Source organism: Falco peregrinus, chromosome 8 (genome assembly GCF_023634155.1).
Source record: "Falco peregrinus isolate bFalPer1 chromosome 8, bFalPer1.pri, whole genome shotgun sequence".
Taxonomy (NCBI): Eukaryota; Metazoa; Chordata; class Aves; order Falconiformes; family Falconidae; genus Falco; species Falco peregrinus.
Window position 1 is genome coordinate 19,846,714 of NC_073728.1, and position 21,640 is coordinate 19,868,353.

General features: G+C 42.8%; 1 protein-coding gene across 3 annotated transcripts in view; it reads left to right on the top strand.

Annotated features, from left to right (window-relative positions):
• The window catches only part of CHN1 (chimerin 1), a 103,720-nt gene that overhangs the window by 72,218 nt on the left and 9,862 nt on the right, over positions 1 to 21,640 (top strand). For all 3 annotated transcript variants that reach the window (XM_055812861.1, XM_055812864.1, XM_055812862.1), the window contains one exon: positions 12,837 to 12,921. In XM_055812861.1, the coding sequence (XP_055668836.1) occupies positions 12,837 to 12,921 (85 nt within the window). The remainder of the gene's footprint in view (positions 1 to 12,836; positions 12,922 to 21,640) is intronic.

Below are 21,640 nucleotides of genomic sequence, written 5' to 3' on the forward strand. Positions count from 1 at the left end.
TGTGCATGTGTTTGTTCCAGTAGTATCTGCCGCATCAAGATTCTCTCTTTTATTCAGAGTTGCTTTATAGGAGAGGGATGCTAAAGGTGGGAAAAACTGGCAAAGTTTTCTTTCCATCCAAATGAACGTAGTTCCGTCTTACTTATGATGACATGATGCTGGAAAATCTTTTAGATCTGTGGTTAGAGGATTAAATTGATCTTATCTCAGTTGGTCGCTGATGAATAGCTTTGGAGGTAAGAGGCATGTTCTCCTGCATCTGGATGGAGCAGATGGTCTGCATTTCCTTTCGTTTCTGGCTTTTCTTCTGTGTTAATGAATCGAGTGTGTTGAAAGCAGCATGGCTTATACAGTGGGGCTGTTGGAGCTGCTGGCATTAGCAACTACCTGGTGTTTTAATAAAATTTACTTCTCTATAGCTTCTAATTATTCGTTTCATTATTTAAAATAAACAATGCTGTTTGGTAACAGAGACACATGTCAGTATAGCATAAGCATGTTTTATGCCTGTATCTGTCCTAAGTGTCCAGTAAGGATTTAGTAATTTAACCTTCTGGCAGTCAAATGCAGTGCATAATAGGCAGTCATCATCTGTAGGACTAAGTGAGTTGACGTGATACTGAACTCCTGTAGATGATGGTACAGACTTCACGTATAGTACCCAAAGCCCAGATTTTATCTTTAATACGTGTTCTTTTCCCCCATATAGATTTTGCTTTTATTTATTTTAGGAGAAGGGGAAATTGTTAATATAACACAGTCATGTGGTGACAAGCATCTGTTAATTGCCTCTTATTTTCAGTTTTGATTTCCATCACATTTGTGTGCATGTGTGATGTGATACACGCATGCAGATATGTATATTCACCTGTCGTCCACTGGATCTTATTTAAACCAACTTCTGGCTTTTGAGTTCAGATAATCACTAAAATTGGGAACTTTCTATTGTCAGGATGTTTTGTTTGACTTGAGTTCTTCAATAAAGCACAAATTTGAAAATCATGTACAAAATGTTACATTAAAAAGTGTTTAATATGAGCGCTTGGCATAAAACAGTCCTACCAGCTATCGGCTAAACAGAGCATTTTTTCACAGGCTCTTGAGGTGTCGTAGAGATCTGAAATATCTTGCAACTTTAATTTGTTCCTTAGGGTTCAAAGAGAATTCTTGCATATGCCAATTTTTTCATGTATTACAGTGTATGTAGGATAATACATATTTAACTTTGTGCACATCTGTATTCCTTAGTTGCTTTCTTTTAACCGCGTGAGACACATCTGTTTTGAAAATAATCTGATAATCTAATTTTCATTTGTTTGGGTTAGTTTATTTGGTTTTGTTCCAGAAACCGTTTCTGGAAAGTTTGGAAGCTGTGAATTTAACGGTCTTTTTTCAAAACCAAACTGTGTGTCTGATCCAAGGTCATAGCTACAGCACAAACTTTCCACACAGATTGTTTTCTTTATAACAGTTGTACTGTAGTTCCTGTATACATGCAGTTACCAGAAGAATCTACCTTGAGAAGTAATGCTTTTCTCAAGTCAGTGAAAGGGAGTCACCTTATACAGATTATTTTTGCTACAAAAAAGAAGGGAACAAACCCCTTACCCCTTACAGGGTGTGCAGCAACCAGCCTACCCGCTGAAGGAATGCTGCTGGCGTTGATGAGCTCTAAATGTGGCCACTGTCCCATTTGTAAAAAAAATAACCATAAGCCTTTCATAATTATTGTGTATTGGATCTGAAATGATTGGGCATCGTTAGCTTGTGCACTTCTCTCCTTTATCATTCCTTGCATCTGTCAAATTTTTCTTGTCAGATGTATAAACGTCATCATTTAAAATGACTGCAAAAGTCTCCTAGGTTGCCTGCCAAGCAGCAAATGTGCCACCCGTGTGGGAAGGAAGGAAATGTCAGGCCCAGAGTCTTGAACCTAGGCCTTTGAAACAAAACAAGAAAAAACAGCCCAGAAATGAAATAAATTTATATGGTTCAGCCAACCAACAGTGACTGCTGGCCCCAGAGGCTCCACCAGCAAAAAGGACACACACTGCTTTGTACTTCTGCAGCTAATCTTGTCTTCGTTATGCAGGCATGAGGCAACAGACAGGGGCCCTAACCCTTTGATCAGTCACATCGCTAGTCGTAGAAGTGAAGGGGTTTCAGAAATCCTTTTATACTGGAAATGCTGTAACATCCCAGCAGAGGGAGGAGAAGTGGAGAATCATTAATGCACAGCAACTAGCACCGTTGTCTTGGAGAAGGGAAGAGACAAGAGCAGCCGCTCCAGAGGCAGGCTGGGGTTAGCAGATGCCTGAGAGGCTTGGCCACAGGTTGGGAGACATCAATTCTCCATCTGGCCCTGCACCTCCTGGCCCTGCGGGATGGGTGGGTGAGGATGCAGATGGAGTTTGAACCCTCTGACTGTTGCCTCCAGCAAAGCTCAGGTAGAGGAACACAGGGCAGAGGAGCAGTGTAGCGGTGGTCCTCACAGGAGCGCAGGTGCCTAGGGATGGGGTGAACACCAACGCTGCTTTTAACTCTGAAATCGTCAAGAGGTTTCCTGAATAAATGTGTTAACCTGTGTTTTGTTCTGAGGGTTATTTGAAAGAAGAGCGTAAAGACAGTTCTGCTAGGAGTGCTGACACGGCTGGGTTTTGAAAGGTTTTAATCTTACTTAAATCTGCTGGAATGTGAGTTGTCTCCTGCCTGACATGAGAAGGCTGGCTAGCTGGGGTGATGGGGAGCTCTGCAGGCAGAGCTGGCCCATAATGTTCTATGGGTCCATAACGGGGGAGGTCTGGTCTCTTGTGAGCACATCTCAAGTGCAAATACAGAGTGGCTGAATTCTCTTAAATTAATCTTCACAAGCAAAGAAAGGGATGATGATTTATAAATGTCGGATCAGACTGAGTTTTTAATGCATGTTCCTCAGGGTGAAAGCTAGGTATTAAAAATACTTTATTTTTTTAAGTGTATTTGGGCTTTTTCTAATTTAGAAAAAGTTTTCAACTAATATTTCTGTGTTGACTATAAATCTATATAAAAGATTAATTTTTTATTAATTCAAACGTATCAGCTAAAAGAGATCTGCATTGTTTGGCACCATTTTATTTGGCTCTAATTGGCTAATGGGATTTGAAGGTGAGCTAGGAGCGAGAGTGTGACTTGATTGGATCTGTCTATTTGCATATTTGATTTCTTTTCCTTTCCCTCCGTATACTCTGCTTTTCTGAAATCCAGCACACTGAATGACGTCTCTTGTAAAATGAATCATCAGTCCAAATCAGGGTATTCACTTCAGCATCCTCAAAATTTTAGTCCTACCTTTCTTCACAGAAATGCTTTTCCTCTCTTTTAGTTTCTTACCCATTTGGGGGAATAAATCTCCCCATGCTCCCGGGTACACACGTATCTGTAGGGACACATGTGCTTGGTGGATATCAAGTTCATTCTTCCACCCAGTGTAGATGAACAATAGCATCTTCTATTTGGAAGCTGTGAGAGATCTGTGGGGTGCTCTGAAGTGCTGACAAGGAGTGTAGCTGAAGCTATTGGTTTTATTTTTTTACAAAAAGAAGCTTTATCATAGGGGAAAGTTCTGTAACATTTCATAGAAGCAGACAGAGTAGATTTATACATAATCGTTCCCATAAATGTATTCTCCAGGTGGACTCTACCAATAAGAATGCTTTTTTTCTGGCCCTTATAAATATCCCATTTGCTTATCTGGTCCCCAAAATGCAGTAACTGTGACAGGTTATAACTTAAAATATGATGTCCTACCTTGCTGATACCTGATCCATTCAATAATTTTAAGGGGAGGAAGCATCTCCTGGGCAGGCAGGTGAAGGAGGAGCTTCAGGCAACAGCAGGAACCTCACATTTGAGGGGGAGAGTGGCCTGTGTCAAGGTGCCTGTGAATTGAAACGTTCCGGGTTATGGAGAGAAAGACGGGGCAGGGGGAGCTTTGGGTTGGGACGTGTGAGGTGGGCTTTAGGCCAAAGGACTTGCACAGCAGGGGAATCCAAGTTGGGTTTAAGGTTACCCCATCGTCTCTCTCTGGTGAGGCAGTTTTTATTAGGGTACTGAATATACAGGATGCCCCTGGCTCAGTCTTCTGGACTTTCCCTTTCTGCATCTCTTCATCTCTCTGTCTCACCCCTTACATTCCATAGATTGCTCTTAAAAAAAAAAAAAAAAAAAAAAAAAGATACACCTAATGAGGTACCTTCTGCCCTGAGTCCATCCCCAGCTGACATGGAACATCATCTGCACCTCCTCCCCACCTGGTGCTGTGCTTTGGGCACTCACTCCTTTGCCTGCTGTTGTGTGGGGATGGAAAAGCCATTAGAACTATGCTTGAAAAATGTTAGTGGCAAGGAGGGCAGTCATGGAAGAGGAGTGTTAGCTGGGAGTTATGGGATGTTATCTTAAAAGGAGGAGGAAAGGGAAAATCTGAGATTAACAGCAAGAAATCTCCTGGGTAGTGAAACATGTTAGTCAGTGCAATAACCTCCTCATCACTTGGCAAATTTAAAATAAGCCTGGAAAAACACCTCAAAGGTCTTCGCTCCCCTCCAGCTTTTGTGACTCATGGGCCCTGGGGGGAATGTTTAGTTCCCTTGGCTGGTTATAGGTATTCCTTCAGACACCTCTGGCTCCTGATGCCTTGAGCCAGCGGAATGCTCTGCAGGTGTTTTGTAACTGCAATAGTCCGAGGCATAAAACCACTCTTCTGCCTAGATTAGTGCTGTGGTGCTTCACTGAAGCAAGAAGGTGTCCGTGCCTATCAGAGCTGGACTGAAATCTGTGTTTCTGTGCATCATTTTCCCAAGGATATTGTCTCATTTCTCACTTGCTCTTCACAAAATAGATATGTCTCCAGAAGACTATTTTTGTTTTCACCATCTTGCTGTGTAGTATTTGCTATTGTCGTGCTGTTTCTTAGTCACTATCTTACTAATGCCTGAGACGGCATAGTCAATTAATTGTAATAAGTAACAGTTGCAAGGCTGCTTGGTGAATCTGTGAACATTCAGAACGTAATTCCCTTTCAAGCCAACATTTCTGCCAGAGAGGAGAGATGTTTTTCCATGGTTAAGCAGAGTCAGCAGAGATGCTGATGAGTCTTGTTTGTTGAGATTCCTCATCTCCCTCCTCGACTGAAGCAGCGTCCTGGCTTTCCCTTTGAGGGTGACCTATTTGAAAGGCTGGGTGGGGAGTTCCGGAGCAGGGACAGAAGTAACTGGGGGTAGAATATAGCTTTCAATGTGTGCAAAAAGTGAGGTCTCAAGTGAGGACCAGTCTCTACTGGAAAGGCTTTGCTGTTACAGACAGACTCAAGCATCACTTTAATGGAGAGACTGCTGATTTTAACAAGGGTTACTCTGCCGGCAAAATCTGTACTGCTTCTTTGAAACAAGTAAGCTAACCTGGCCCTGGCCCAGATTTCACTGGTGTAATTGCATCTGTGCTAGGTGCTTTGCTAGTGTAAAAAGTCATAGCAAATCACTTCCATGCCAAATCTTACTATTCTAACAAGCTGCTCAGCAAAGCCATGCCTAAACACTGAGAAACGGGGAGATGGAAAGTGCAGAAGAAATGCTGCAGAAGAAGAAAAGACCAGAAACCATAACAAACTCTTACTATATTAAGCAGAGCCATTTTACTGTGACTTCTAACATGAACTCATTTCTATTTCTGATCTTCTGAAAACTGGGGCAGAAGCCGATTTAGGGTAAACTGGTCTAGCTCCACTGAGAAGAGGATGCTGATTTTTTTGTATTTTTCTTTTTTGTTAGGTATGGACCTGGCACTGAACATATTTTCAAAACATCTTTAAGTGAGTCACTGCACTCAAATGAATATTCAGAAAGAGCTGGGTACCTCTAGCACAGTCCCTGGAGAGAGTCTCTGCACGTTTTCACAGATAAGAAAACCTCAGGAAATTTGATGTTGCTTCTGGAATCCTAGTACTTGAGGGAAAAAACTGTTCAAAGGCAGGGAGAATAGCTGGAGAACAAAACTGGAGGAAAAACTTAGACAAAACTTCTGAGAAGACCTCATCAGCTCGATGTTGTTGCTTCTGAAACTCATAATGTATTATAAGAAACAGTTATAGCCAGAAACGCTTTTAGGTGTTGATGGATTTTAGTCTCCTAAGGTATTTATTTAATGTAGCTTTTACTTTTTTGGGAAAGCCAGGGCTCTGCCAAAGCAGATTCCAAATAGCACAATATTATTTAACCCTTTCTGGTTTCTTAGTGCTAGTCCCTGCATTCAAGTTTTGCCTCTGTTGAAAACAAAACCAACCAAACAAGCAACTTTTTTTTTTTTTTTTTTCCTAAATCCTTCATTTATTTAAGCTGTAATTCCTTCCCACCACACTAGTAGTTTTATTAATCCACAGATGTGGATCCTGTGAGTTGTCCATGGGCACAGCCCCAGGAGCAGACCAGTTCATGTCTGTGGTGAAGTGCTCTGCTGGGGAGGACTGGGAGCTTGCCTCAAGAAGCACATAGTGCATGCTCTCTCATCATCAACAACTCTTCCTCCAAATTAGCCTTAGCATCACTGCAAAAACATTTCTTTAGTAATCTCTTAGGGTTTTGTATTCTATTTACATCATTACATATAGTGTATATGGTATGCATATATATACAGTTTTAATTCTAAGGATTTTATTCAAGTTTCACCTCTAGTTCCACAATTTTTTGCATAGACACAGGTATCTAACTTGGGCTTGGAATAAAATGAGCTATGTTCCAGTTTCCAGATACCAATTTAAAGAGAATCTACTATTCCATCCTGAAAGAAGGGTGGCCATTTTCATTGAATTTTCAAGCAGAAAAAGACACCAACATGCTATTTTCCAGTTTTTCGCTTTGGCTCTTATAGAGCATGACCTAACCACAGTTTCCAGTTGTTCCCATCTCTGCTGACATGATCAGTGCAAACCAGAGAATAAACAAGACATGTCAGTGCTTCAGGCTCCAAGTGGGTGAGGACCTGGAGGGAGGCTTGCCCACTCAACGTGCGTGTCGGTGTACCCGCTGGCGATAACGATGCTGTTCATACTCCACACTCTGAATGCTGCAGCGTTCAGCCAGCATCTCTCCTCTCCAGCACTGCTGGGCAGAGTGGCTGCACGATCCCGGGCTGGGTCCCCACAGTTAATACCCCTCTGCTCCAGGCAAAATCAGCTCTGGTTTTGGAGAAGGTATGTTCCAATGGTCTCAGTTACTTTCATTTCTGTTACATCTTTGGATGAAAGCAATTATCGTGCAGATATAGATCTGCTGTGTGGGTTGTCATGGCAGTCTTTTCACTTCTCAGATTACTCAGCAGCAGCAATATTTGCCTCACAGGAGGAGTATCATGTGCTGGCATACTGGGAGCGCTGGAGACCCTTGTTTTAGAGGCGCTGTCTAATCTTCATAATATATGCAAGGATTAAATTGAAGCATTGCCCGAACAAATAGTTGAGTCGATTGACCTTCTCGCTGATATCTCTCTTGTACCTTGCACAGCTAGGCAATCTGTGCCTGGGCCAGGAATGGATGAAAAGGGCATGCCTGTTGGGTGCAAACACGGGTACGTTCAGTGACTGATAAAAATCAGCTGCGACAGGGAAGACAGACATTAATAATACAGGCTGAGTTCATTGTTTTAATTGGGACTTATGATGCCTCCCATATCCAATTAAAAGCTTGGTGGAGTCCCAACAGGCAGAATTCAGTTGATGAAATTGCACATCAGCTAGGACCACTGAGCTGACAGCCTTCATCAGCAGTGTCCCGTCGTCCTTGGAAATTGGTCTGAAAGACAGTGTAGCCAGCAGAACTGTACCTTCAGAGCATCGTGTGGGACAAATGCTTGGGTGTTTGCCATTTATTCAGTCCTTGGTCAGCTTGGTCTCCTCTCCGAGTGCCAACACAGCTTTTACTCAGAGTGTAGGACTCTGGGAGCCCGAGAGGGTAGGTCAACAATGTTGTTTTTCATCCTTTTTCAAGTCGATGCATTTTATCCCAACACAGAGAGTAATGCCTGGATTTTCCAAAACCTGTTATTCTCACCGGCAGTTCAGTGGGGAGGGCTGTGGAAGAGGTACTCTGTGTGCAGCAGGGCCCTGATGGAGCGGGCATTCAGAAGGAGCACGGCAGCAGCCTCTCAACAAAGGAAGGGTATTTTATATACTGTCACAAAGACTTCAGTTTTCTGTGTTTGGTGTTGATTTTGCATAACCATAGTTTGTCAGATCCAGCCCTGCTTTCTTCCCAGCAGCAGCTTTGCTAAAGCTCTTCTGATCATCGTGTTCTCTCATACTGCGTTTGCACAGCACTTTGCTGGTATTTCCTCATTCCCTTCCTCCCTGCCTTGACAAGGGATATGTTGTAAGCTCCCAGTTAAGAATACTAATTATCTGCTGTCTCATTCTTGGTTTTCAGATAGCAATCAAGGCTAGCTGAACAACTACCTAGGAAAAAATACCAAAAGTGTAAAAAATAAGTGTGGTTTGAAGGTACATGGGTAACTAACTTCAACAGTGACCTTTATAGAGCCTGAGAAATAATGGTGAGAGATCTGCTTGAAGAATTTCACAGCTTGTGGTATAATCTGTTGTCAGAGCCTCCGGGTTGTTTTTTATTTGCTTCTCCTAAAACTTTGTCTCTTTTTCTAAGAAATAATTTAATTAAATGCAAACCAAAAATAAATTAAATTCTATAACACTTATTAACCTCAGGAGTTAAGCTATTTTGCCCTGTGGATAAGAAAATGCCTTCAAGCCTAAGCAAAAAAACTGTCCTCCTATGTAAGGTCACAGTAATTAAATGTTTATTGTACCTTGCTGATGTTGCAGGAGAGTTCGAAATAGAAATGTCTAGTTGTAAGCTCAACATCAGGCTCTCCTCTTACCTCAGACTTGCAGGACAGCTTAGTAATTTTTAGGATTTTACCTTAGGATAAAATCCTAAGATTTTATCTAGGTTTTGAAGCAGATATTTTCCTTTAAGATCACCTAGATTTTTCTTTTAAATTTATTATTCCCCCTGGAATTTTACAAACTGAGATTAAAGCCAGTTTATCTTGCTCTCCCACTCACCCATTTTCCACATTCTTACAAAATCACTCGCAGTTGAAGCCTTATGGAAAGAGAGAGAAAAAGATGTTTTGGGCGGGAGTGAGAATGGAAGGATTGGGAGATATAAAGCCACAGTTGGCAATCCTGCTCTTTCACATTTTATAAGACAGTAAAATCTGCATATGGCAGATGCTCTTTTTATAAGGGGAAAGAATCCCCTTGTAATTTAAGTCAGGATCTCTGGGACTCTGCTGGGTGTGTTTTTAGAAATTTTTCTGGAAAGCTTGCTGCAGTTCTGAAAACAAGCAGGTCGCTTGGCAGATTTTTAGAATGGGGAATTAAATATAAAAATCAGAATGCTGTATTAAACAATGTCATGTAATAAATGCAGTATTTGCAGGTGTTGGCTCTTGAACTAGCAAAGGGATGCAAACGTGTTTCTTTTTAGCATGCTGCCAGGCCCCACTCTGCAGGATGAAACAGGATTAGAGGCTGTTCCGACCTCAGAAGACCAATTTTCTGCTATTTTCTGGCATCACTTACTGTGTCTGATTTAATTTCCAGAGATGGTGTGTATTCAGACCAGCACAGGGTTAGACGTCCAGTTCCGCTCCGTGGTAGTGGGAAGATTAACGCTCCAGCACCACTGAGCTCTGGGAGAAGACAGCACCGCTTGGAAACCCCACAGGAGGCTTCAGAGCTGATCCTGCAGGGTTGGGTACACCGGGGACGGAAAGACGTTACGGCCTTTGAGCCTCCTAGTTCTGTGGCAATATTAACCTCCCGATGGCATGTCCAATAATGGGCGGAGCAAGGTAGAGCATTATGGAACATAGAAAAACCTCTCCTCACCTTGTAGTTTGTTTTGAGTTTGCAATCAGAATAACGGGTAAGAAAGAGTAATTTGGATGCAGCAGTGTAAAGCTGAGCAAGCTCTGGATAAATCTTCTAACGGAGCACTTAATTTCTTAGTTGATGATACGGAAAGGCATTTCAGTATTTGGATGAAGCCTGGATGCATGGGATGAGAGAATGATGCTAATGATGCTGAGACAATGATCCTGAAGGGCAAAGTCAGTCTTGGCCTTGTGAAGGGTGACCAATACATGCAGTGTTGGTAGGGAAGAGGAAAATCTATTCTGTCCTTGTCATTTTTAAGTTGATGATGAGTCATGTAAACTTCTCTGATGAGCGAGCTGAGAGCCAGGATAACGTCAGGAGAACTGGCTGTAGTGGAAAGGTTGGGGGTTTTCTTGTGTCTAGATGAATAATAGTTATTGGAAACATAAGAGAAACTGGGGTCGTTAAAAAAAAATCATCATAATAAAATAAAAATAAAAATGAAGGGAGGCAAAAGGTTGGAATGGCAGATAGGGGATGTGGCAGACCCTGCAGAATAGTTCCTAGGGAGAGTCAAGAGGAGGTGGAAACATGCGGAGCAAGATACTAAGAAGGAGGGATGTTCACCGCTGAAACAACAGCCAGTTAGGGATTGAGCAGCTGAGGTTTGGTGAGTATCAGCGCTGGAGGTGCCTCTGGAGAGGGCAGGATAGGACCCCAGCACCCAGGGAAAGAATTAGACATGCTTCAGCAAATGGCATGTTCAGCGAATTTGATGCATTGAAATCAGCAAGCAGAGAGGCACAGGATAGTATTGTTCTTTTTATTTAGCAAGAAATATGAATGTGTCAGAATTTGTTCTTGTTCTGCCTAAAGAAAGAAGTTAAAATGCCAGCATTTCAAGGAACAAGACAAAATTCCCCCCTCCTGTACAATCAGAAATACTAAGAAACAAACAAACCAACCCACCAAAAAAAAAAACCCAACCCAAAAAAACCCCAACCCTCTTAAAAAACTGAAAAGAATTCTGAAAAAAAAAAAAAAGATTATTTATTGCTCAAACTTTTGACCTGTCACTTTTGTTTCAATTTTCCTCAACAGGAATTTTGGGAAATATTTTAAATAAGTGTTGTTTGAGGGGAATGTTCCTTTGACCAAAGGCAAAAGATGGTGACTGAAAGGAAGCTTTTATTTTCCACCTGAAAAAGTTCTGTTAGTCCTGCAGGCATTAAAGCACAGTGTCTTGCTTGAGGATATTAGAATGTGCTTATTCTGGGAAGGGAACACTGCCAAAGACCTGGGAAAAAAACACCAGGCTGTGGAAGAAAGCCAGGAGGATGTGGGTAGTGCAGGTGGGTAACAGAGAAGAAGGTGTGAAAAATCTCTTTGTGGTGAGAGGAAAAAAGAAAATGGAGATCACAGCTGCTGACAGTCATGTCAGTTTGCTTTGTAGAGAAGTCAGCTGGAGCTGGGGGGAGAAGGGGGCTCGGGAAGCACATTGCACCTTCCAAAGGATGGCAGCTGGTGTGGCGGGCGGGCAGCAGCCTGTGCCGGCACCGGGGAGTGTGGCACTGTGCGCCATTACGCTTCCCTCAGAGGTGCTCAGCAGTGCAGGGCTGGAGGTGATGATAAGCCGAGTTTAGCACGGACACACACATGAATTCCTTGGTGACTTCAGGAGTAACTTTCCCAACCAACACAGCGATCCACCTTACTGCTGCCTCGTGGGCAGCAGGTGCCTGGGAGGCCCCAGACCTCCCCGTAGCCAAATGTGGTCTGAACTGCTCAGCGCTGCTCTGGGTTGTCACTTGTCACTGGAATCCAGCTGCCGCTGACACTGGTGGGGCAGGGAGTGCTCGCCGCCTCGGCCATGGCGTGCTGCTCAACACCAGCCGGGCAGCGCGGGCCTGCGGGTGCTGCCCGCTCCGATCACCACCCAGCCGTGCTGGGGGACCAAGACACTTCAGCCTAAAGCACTGCTACTGCATTTCACTGCAAATTTCATTTCTTCATGATCTTCGGTTCCTGGGTTTTTTGTCAGCCTGTCTGTTCTGAGGAGAGGCTGGAAGCCTGCTATGCTGGTTGAGGAGGCAGTGGTTTTCTCTGTAAAGAATCCTGTGGTTTCCTACAGCAGGAACTTTACCAGAATAAAATCAGAAGCAGCCAATGGTGGCTGCAGGATTTGTAACAAGCGTGTGAGACGGGATTGAAAGCAGCATTGGGTTATTTTCTTCTTTAGCTTTGAATTTTTTCCTGGTTCAGTGGATTCTTTTTTCCATTTACTAGAATCGTTTGGATTTTCAATATGAAGCATTAGTTTGAAGAGAATTAATTTCCTTTTAGAGTTATTCTAAACTGGAAAGTCCCTAAGCGAGCGTGGAGTATTTCTGTGAAGCACTGGTATTTTTGCCTGGCAGGACTCCTTCTGCCGAAGGCGAAATCTTGCAGCCCCCCACGCGTTTCACACAGCACCTTATGGAGGGAAGGGCAAAGGAGAAGCTGTTTTAAATTGAGAGGTGAGCTCTTGCACGGCCGCTGCAAAAACTTCACCTCGTAGCTAAAATCCTGCCCAGATGGAGGGATGCCGAGAGGCAGGAGAAGGGCTGCAACCTGCCATTGCTCCTCTGCCCCACAGGGTCTGGGGGCAGACCCCCACAGACCCGGTTCTGCTGCTCTGGTTGGCTTGGAACGGAGAGCTCCTGTTATCCCATAGGTCTGCAAAAATCTTGGCAGTTAAATATTTCTTAGGTTTCCTTCTTCCCTTCCTGTGGTGACAAAGGGACGCTTCCAGTGGCTGCATGTGGTGCCTTCGAAGAAGAAGAATGCTGCCTTGTTTAGACACATTGCTATTGCTGTCTGTGAAACAGTTGGGTCGCTTTCTGTAACTTGCCTTTCTGCTACTGTCTTCCAGGTGCACACGTTCAGGGGCCCGCACTGGTGTGAATACTGCGCCAACTTTATGTGGGGCCTGATTGCTCAGGGAGTAAAATGTGCAGGTAACAGTCGTTCAGTATTCTTTTCCTAAGACAGTCCTAATGTTGCAACTGTTTAATGTGCTGCCTGCTCCACCGTAACGCCGTGTGGCGAGGGTCCCATCTGGCCCCTGTTAAAATCAAAGAAGGAAACATACCCGCTCTGCTGCTCGTGGTTTCAGGTACTTGTTTCAGTAATGTCACTGCAGTGACGCAGAGTACCTCTTGAGCCTTCACGGGGGGGAAACGATAACCATCATTGAGGGGTTTATTTTTTTCCCCCTTTTTGGAAAGGAGGAGGAAATAGGTAGGTGCGTTGTTAGCTTTATTTCTTTTATACCACTTGTATGGTTGGTAGGTGCGAGAAACTCACAGAGGTTTTTGATATGCAAGGTGGGCATCAGCAAATTTCACATTGTTGTGGTGGAACAGGCATTCAGGTTAATTTTATGTATAAGCCCGCAGACTCCCAGCGTGCTGTAGACCGAAGTCGTCTCCCCAACTTGCAAACTGATAAGGAAGAAAAGGAATGATGAATAAGGGATGCGTACTGAAATGTTACATAAGCAATCAGGTGCTGGTAGAAATGTATTACGCATGGGTGTCACTGCAGGCATTTCTGGGATAAAGCCTCTGAAGTAAAACAGTTTGACGGTTTTATTGATATGGTTCTTCTGAAAAGAAAGGGCAGTCAGCTTTTTCCAAGGAAAAAAAGAAAAGGATCAAAGTGATCAAAATAGTTTACTGTATTTAAAAGTATTTTATGACATTCTAGCAAGCAACCACGTTTATAAAAATGATGAAAAGAAATGTTGATGTATGAAGACCTGCGTATGTTGCCCTGGAAACTGTATTTTCAAGCTAATTTAAGAAAATCTGCTCTGTCTGAAGCTTTCCAAAGTCTTGTCTCAAGCAAATAAGAGGGCTTTCTATCACAGACCTGTAAAATAATGTAAAACTTAATTTATAGCCAAATAGGATTGAAATATTTTAAAATGCTTCCCCATAATTATTTGAATGCAATATTCTGTTGTTATCAATAGCCTCTGCACTGTCCAGGATGTGTTGGAGAGTACAGCTCTGTTTTAAGAAATGTTTATGTTAAAATGGTGTTTCCTTTCGCAGTATTTTGCCCCTACCAAGTATTTGGGGTTGCAGCCGTGTCCTTCACTTATGAATGAAGATTTTTAGTACTTTTTACTGCTGTTGGTTTTCCACAGTGTGTACAGTGCTAGAAGAGAAAGAGGAAGCCTTATTTTCTTCTTGAATCGTTTTCTGATTTAAGTAGTCATTTTTTGATGACACATGAGCCAGTGAGTGTGCCATCTTCCTTCCTCACCTAAGGTAGATTCCTCAGTTTTGGCATCTAGGAGAAATATAAATTACTTTTCAGATTTATGTTAAGTAACTTTAATCCAGAAAATCAATAAAAACAAACAGTGAGTTTGTGAAGCAAGTGGAGGCTTGCAATGCTGCGTGGCACTGTGGAATGAACAAATAATATTGCTTTTGTAATTAAACCTGAAGTGCTTATGACTTTGTACTGCGCCCCGCCCCCTCCTTTTTTTTTAACTGAAGTGGAGCTGATTTTCTGGTTTTGTGCAGATTTTTGTAAATTATGAATTTCTAAAGGCTTCCAAAGTCTGGTTTTCTTTCCTCCTTATGAGGATGGTAGTAAGTACTGTATGTCTCCTTTTTGCTCCTTGCAGTGTAGAGGAACATATGTGTATTAGATGACTTCATAGGTTTAGAAACTATAATTAGGGCTTTCTGTCTTGTGTAAGGTTTCATATCGCTGTTGGTAGCTTCTAGTAATTTCTGTGATCTTACTTCTATATTAAAATATAAAATACATGCACTTGCTTGCTGAAGTGTCAGCAAGGTGTTGGGGCAGGGGGATGCTGAGGTTTTTCAGGCTTGGGGTCATTGGGCACAGCCAAGCAAGCTGCTGATGTGCAGCAGCATCAGCCAGGGTGTGAGGAGGAGCAGGTGAGGAGCCGTGTGGTGGCGAGGCTGCCGAGCGGCGCTTCTGCAGCCTGGTGGATCTGGTTGCTGCAGTGTGTCCTGCGTGGCTTGCTTGGGGTTGAGGAGCAGGAGAGTTGGGCTTTCCCAAGGGGGCACACGTTGCAGCCAACCCACTGCACTTGCCCTGCCCTCACCGCAAGGCTAGCTTTTAGCCATCTCAGCCGTAGCTGACAGAGAACCTTCCCAGGTGACTTTGTTCGCATAAATTTCATATACATCAGCAGGTGGGTAGAGGAGAGGGACTCCAGGCAGAGCCGTGTGGACATGGAGATGGCAGGACAGGCTCAGGCGGTCCCCAGTCTGCCTTGCCTATGCCTCACTTTCAGCAGTGGCTGTCTGCTTCTATCACCTGTGGCTGTGCAAGCCCTCAGAGCCAGAGGCTGCACAAATCTGGGCAAGTCAGAGGCGTGCAGACACATAGCGAGGACCTGTGTAAGCAGTGTTAATGTACTAGTGCGGAAGAGCTCAGATTTGAGTGCTGTGAATTTGGCTGAGTTTATGCGGGTCTCAGAGTGGGGGTGTCTTTCCAGGAGAAAAAAAAAAAAAAAAAAGTAATCATTTTGCTTCTGAACTGAGCCATTTTAATATGGAAACAATGAGGCACAGTAAACAAGGAGCCACATGAGGCCATTGCTTTTCAGAGTGGGTTTGTACTTCAAAAAAATTACAGCTTTTAGCAGGAGGCAGCCCACTTGCATTCAAATGGGGTTTGATGCCACTCCAGGGAAGCGCACAAAATCTGTTTGGTGGTCTGTATAATCATTTTATTGAAAATACCTATAAGCGAAACGGCACTGATCATATGCAATTTTATACTTTTTAAAGCATTTGCTTTTTATAGCAAACAGTTGCACATCTCAAGAGGAGTCTGGACTCGTATTTGCTGTACCAAAGTGATAAGTTTAACAGATACAAATGGATTACTGCATGGGCTATTCTCAACCATTTAAAATCCTCTTCTTTGCAGAAGCACAAAAACATCCAAGAAGATAAGTGTGGGACAGTCCAAGACTGGACAACAAAGATAAATGTCACCCATTTCAGAAAGGAGGAGGAGCCGGAGGAAAAAGTGGATGTTTCTAATGGAAATGGAAACATCTAATGGAAAAAGCCATGTTTCTAATGGCTGATAGATTAGTTTGTTACAGAAACTAAGGCAATCCTTTGAAAAATAATAAACCAGAACTAACCATTCATAACAGCACACATGCCATAGCAACCGGCAAGGATGCCTTAGCAACTTGAACTGCCTTGACTCATGCTTTGTTGCAGTCCAGCATGACTGAATGTGTCCCTCTCTGCCAAAATACAGCCTTGAGTGTGTTCAGTATCTTATCAGGTACAGTCCTGTATGATTAACTCCTAGAAGATGATTCTCCCTAGCTTACCCTTGTTCGGGTTTTGGGGCAGGCAAAGGAGGAGGAGTATATGGCCTTCCGTAAAGATAAGGGGTAAATGTAGGCACCATGTTTGCCACCTGAAGGGTGGTTATTGGTTGAAGTAAGATGCTAGCTGTCGTCTTGACTACAAAGGTTTTTGCATTAATGCAAGCTGCCACACATGACAAGACTTTGTCTTTCAGCATTGAGACTTAGGGTGATGTCCAAGATTTAGATCATGTAGGAAATGAATTGGTGGACTTACTTTGTAGTCTGACTTCCGCTGGAGGTATATCCGGCAAAACAGGAATAATTTCTTTTTCCTTAAATGTTATTCTCTCAAATTTGATCTTTATTTCATCAATTTCTTTAAAGACAGATTTGCTCCCTTAGAATCAGTCCTTATAATAGGCATCTGCCCTACTGCCTCAGAGGGTCATGCTTCCAGTTTTTGCATCCTAGCCACAGACCCTTAAAATTTTTGTGAGATGAAGATTATCTGTATGCAAGGAATCTGCCTTTTCTGACAGCGTGCTCCATCTCCAACATGCTTTCCTGCAGGCTTTTGCCATAAGTAGAAATGACTGAAGAAGTGTTTGAAATTATAATGCCACCAGCTTGTGTAAACACTGAAACTGAGCAGAAGCTAATGAAGACATAAGAGTTTACCCCGGCTCAAAATCCAATGCATGAACTTAAAAAAAAAAAATGTATTCCTAATTACATTCCTCCTGTATAAGGCTCCTCCATGCTCACAGGGCTCATCCCATTGCCCAGAATGTTTTCAGGAGAGAAACTATAACAATATCCAAAGAAAATTTGCAGATATGAACCAGGGAGTTAATTTTATGAATTATGCAAACACGTAATACTCAGTAGCATTAACAGAGAACAGTGTGTGTTCTCAGAGACTAAAGGATGGCATTAATGGTGCTGTTAGTGTACTACCCAAGTAGACTTGTAGACAAGCAGACTATTAAAGCTGCTGTGTATGTCCTGTCCCCTTTCCCAGCCCATCAGAACTGTTCAAGTTACTGTATAATCTCATCCTTCCTCTGTACCCTTTCGCTTATAGTCCTTAAGTGATTTAATCAGAAGATTTATTTTTTTTTTGGAACAGTCTGGTTTAAGAGCATCAGTTAGCTTGTCTTAAAGGAAAGGTAATTTTTTGGACTGTATTTCACTGGATGCTTTTGATAGCATTTTGGGCTGCTCCTTTTAACACCAGGCAGCACCGCTGTCTGAGGCTGTACGTGAAGCAACATCTCTGCTGCCTTGATTTGCTCTGAACTATCTCAGCCTCCCACCCATGTAGCGGTTATTTTTGCTTTCCTTGGAGTAGATAACTTTGCTCTAAAGAACTGGTAGAAATAAAGTTGCAGCTGAACTATCAGTGTGGAGGCAACCAGCTGCCACTGGCTGAGGCCAAGCTGTATTGCTGCCAGCCCTAACCACAGTAAGCCCCAGGAGTACGTTTTCAGAAAAGTTGAAGTACAGTCTCAAAGCAGGATTGTTTTGTGAATTACCACTGAAGTGTTTAATTTCCCCATTTCATCTGTTTCTTTCTCCAGCAATTGAAAAAACATACAACTGCCCCATTTCATTTGCTTTTTTGTTTTGCCTTGCTATTGAATCCCTGGCATTGGACAGCCCTGTGTTGCTCCACTGGTGTGTCAAGGATGAAGGAGAACACAAAGGGGACTGCCCATCCTTAGGCATTAGTTCTGCAGGTACAGGGCTCATGCTTTTAGTGCCTGGAAGAATGGCTGATGGTCTAGTGATGTGGCTCAGCAAAGGGGAAGGCAAGATGTGCTCATTGTGTTGTCTGCTCTTGAGGTATCTGGCATGCCTCGGTCGTGATAAGCTCCCATTCTACTCACACTTGTACCTTAAAAATGCATCCAAGTTTCTTCTGAGATGTGCACCCAGGATCTGCTAGTTTCCCCGACTATGCAGGACACGGACAGGCAGCCCAAAAAGGGAACTAGAGCAAAGCAAAGCCACAGAGGTCAGGGCCGTGAGAAGAGGACTGGTTGGAGGACAGTCCCTGCCCACCCCGGGCAGGTGGTGATGCTGCTGGAGGAGAAATGCGTGCTGCCTGACGGGCTGTTCCACCAGCTCAGGATCTGATGGTGTTCCTGCAAGGAATGAGCTCCAAAATTTTGAAATGCTAATCAGGCAACAGAGCCTTGCTTCAGAGCTGTTCCCATGGGGAAGCTATTCTGGAGCTATATGTTCTTGAAACTGTGAGTCCTAAAAGCAGCTTTATCTCCAAGCCCACACAGACCTGGAAGCCTTGAGCAAGCCAGCGGCCCGTCAGGGGAGCTGTTGAGAAGGTAGGCAGGTGTCGTGGCCAGAAGCCAGGGAAGTTTTTGAACAAACTGACTTTGATCTTTCAAGACTTCCATAAAATCAAACCGTCATCATCAAACGTGTCAAGCTTTTGGAGGCCCGGATATATATCTCTATATATATATCCTTTTGATTTGGGATAAGGGGAGATTGGCTTGCTCGATGGGCTTTTTTTTAATTTCATAAGCCCTGATTTTTCTGTAGTATTAGGTAATTTTGTTGCCAAGTAACTAGCTGCCCTCTAAAAATTCTTTCCTAACGAATAATGTACCCTATAGTGCATGATGTGGTAGTATGGATGAAAGCAGGCTTGGGGGAGCATACATGTGTGTTTGGAAGCAATTTTTTGCCGCAGCGCTGCTTAATAAAGTGGCTTACGGCTCTGGCGGAACCAAGGTTGCTTCCAGATGTGCATTGCACGTTAACAAATGGCATGCACGAATGCAGTGTAGCAGCATCAGCATGGCCACCCGGGCCGGAACAGCTCTGCCGAGGAGGGGGAGGGCAGATGTTCACAGCACCCCCCCGCCCTGTGCTTGGAAGCAAAAAGTGCAGCGCGCAGGGCCAGCGGGGTTGCTGCGTTCACACGCTTGTTCACACACTGCATCTGAGGGAACAGAAAACATTGCTTCCTCTGCTACAGAAAAAAGCATTAAATTATTAAAGGAAAGCTACTAGCTCGTGATTGATGTATGAGAGCAAATTCCTTTCTAACCTTTTCACCCTTGCAAAAGTAACAATGCCGGTATTTTGTGCCTGCATAGAACCTGTTGTCTTTGCATGTCGGCATGCCGAAGGTGGGGGTGTTATCCCACCTGGCACGTACCACAGCAGACCTGCGCTTCCCACCCTCCCACGCTTACCATAAACCTCTGAAGAGCCTTTCAGAACTCTTTGCAGGTAATGTAAATCTACCTTTTAGCTCCTCAGAGTGACAAAATGCATACCTTTTCTTTGTGATAATTCAAAAATATAATTAGAGTGATGTATGTAGCATACAGTATTGTTCTAATGGTGCGTGATCAGCAGCCATATTAGCCAGTAAATCATAAACGAAAGGAAAGCTAAAACTGGCTAAAGTCAAATCAGCATAACAAAAAGCAACAGCTAAGTATATTTTAGTCTGTGCAAATATTTATAATGTGTGCTCGTGGGGCGGTATTAATGTACATGTATCTTTGGCTCTGCTCAGGCATTAATATGAACATGTTATTTGTTCTTTCAGCCCAGTGGACTAGCATCAGTATTAGCTGTTTCTAAAACGTTACCAAGCATTTTTCGTAGGCATCATAGGAAACTGTTGTCAGGCTGGTTTTAAATTTAATACCTCTCACAGAAGTAATGTCACAGCCTACCTGAACTCTTAGATCAATATGCCATTAGAGTCAGGGCAGCTTATTGCAGACTTTTTTAAACCTGTCATCTACAATTACTTTTTTTTCTAAATTTCCAAACTTCCTATAAAGCCTTGAATTTCACATTTGGTGTATTTGAAAGGTGGCCACAGTTTGATAGCACTGTAAAAAGGAGTAGTAAGCACGACTTACAATTCTAGTCCTGAGCAATCATCCCTGTATAAGGTGAAATTCTGATTAACTGAAGTCAGGAGAAGTTTTCCTATTGAGCTGCAGGGGTTCATGACTGCATCTTTTAAATCTGCCCTGTATTATTATAGGAGTTATCAGCAGATACAGTGCTTTAGGGGGATTTTTCTTCAGCTCCTCACCAGTTTGTATAGCCAGCTAGCAGGTAAGCTCTGATGAACTTCTGTAAGAAATGGATAAGGCTCCTGGTTACTTTAGAACCGAGGCAAAGCTGCTAATGCCAACTTAGCTGTTCTGGATTTATTTTGATATAACCAAAATTAAATAGACCCTAAATCTGAAATCAAGAGAATCCCCTTGGTCTTAACAAACCCAGCGAAATAGTGAAGCTCATGTGCAAACAAGGCAGGCAGTCCTAAGATTTCACCACATGGAGAGATTCAGGACTCAGCTTTCTCATTCCTTCCTAGCTGATTCTAAAATGATGGGGTTTGAAGCTTTCATGAAGCATCTGCAATGAGAACAGAGGGCATTTTTATTTAATGATATGCAATTTGCAGCATAATTCCTGTCTTTTAGTACTAGCAAGTAAGCAGAGTATAGTTAAAGGCTGGCACGTTCCCAGTGCTCTGTGGAGAGGAAGACTGACGTCCTGCCATTGTGCTTTTTACCTTGTTGGAGTTAGCAAGGCATCATCCTTCATCCTAAGTTACCAACTGAACCAGAGACCAGTGACTAAGATGTGGCTGTTCTGCTTCCGTGAAGTATTGTTAGCTGGGGAGAGGGGCCCACCTGGTAGGAAGCAAAGCGTTGGTGAGTTTCAGCTTCTTTATTGGAAAAAATACAGGTTTTCTGTTCCAAATTCACTGAAGTCTCCTAGAAGTATTTATTGATGCGGAATTGCTAAAGTAAGGTGATTTCCTACGCTTACAAAAGAGGCAAAGAGCCTTGATTGTTAGGAGAACACTGCAAAGCCCAGTAATATTGAATGTAGTGCTCATGCATTTCCTGAGCATTAGGTATCTGAAGTATTTCTAGGTTTTAAATGTTTCTCGGGAGTGTTTGTAAGCCCTTAAGCAGTGAACTGGTACATAAAATCTAAACAAATGAGAGAGAAGAAACGTTGACTTTTGCATTTGTAATTATTTTTCTGATATTAATGAGGACAGATCCAAAGCCCATTTGAATCTATGGGATTAGCAATAACAATTATTTTCAGAAGCAAGGTTTTCACATTAAAAACATCTCTGTAAGTTAGATACTTTAATGAAATGAAACTTTCTTGTATATAAATATAGTTAGGATGATCTCAGTGAATGCGATAATTGTTTGAAGTCAAGTGTAAGATACTTGGAAGCACATTTTTCCTTTTTTTTTTTTTTTTTAAATATATTTTAGTCTTAATTATCCTTGGATTCCCAGAAACATGACTTTGGGCTATAT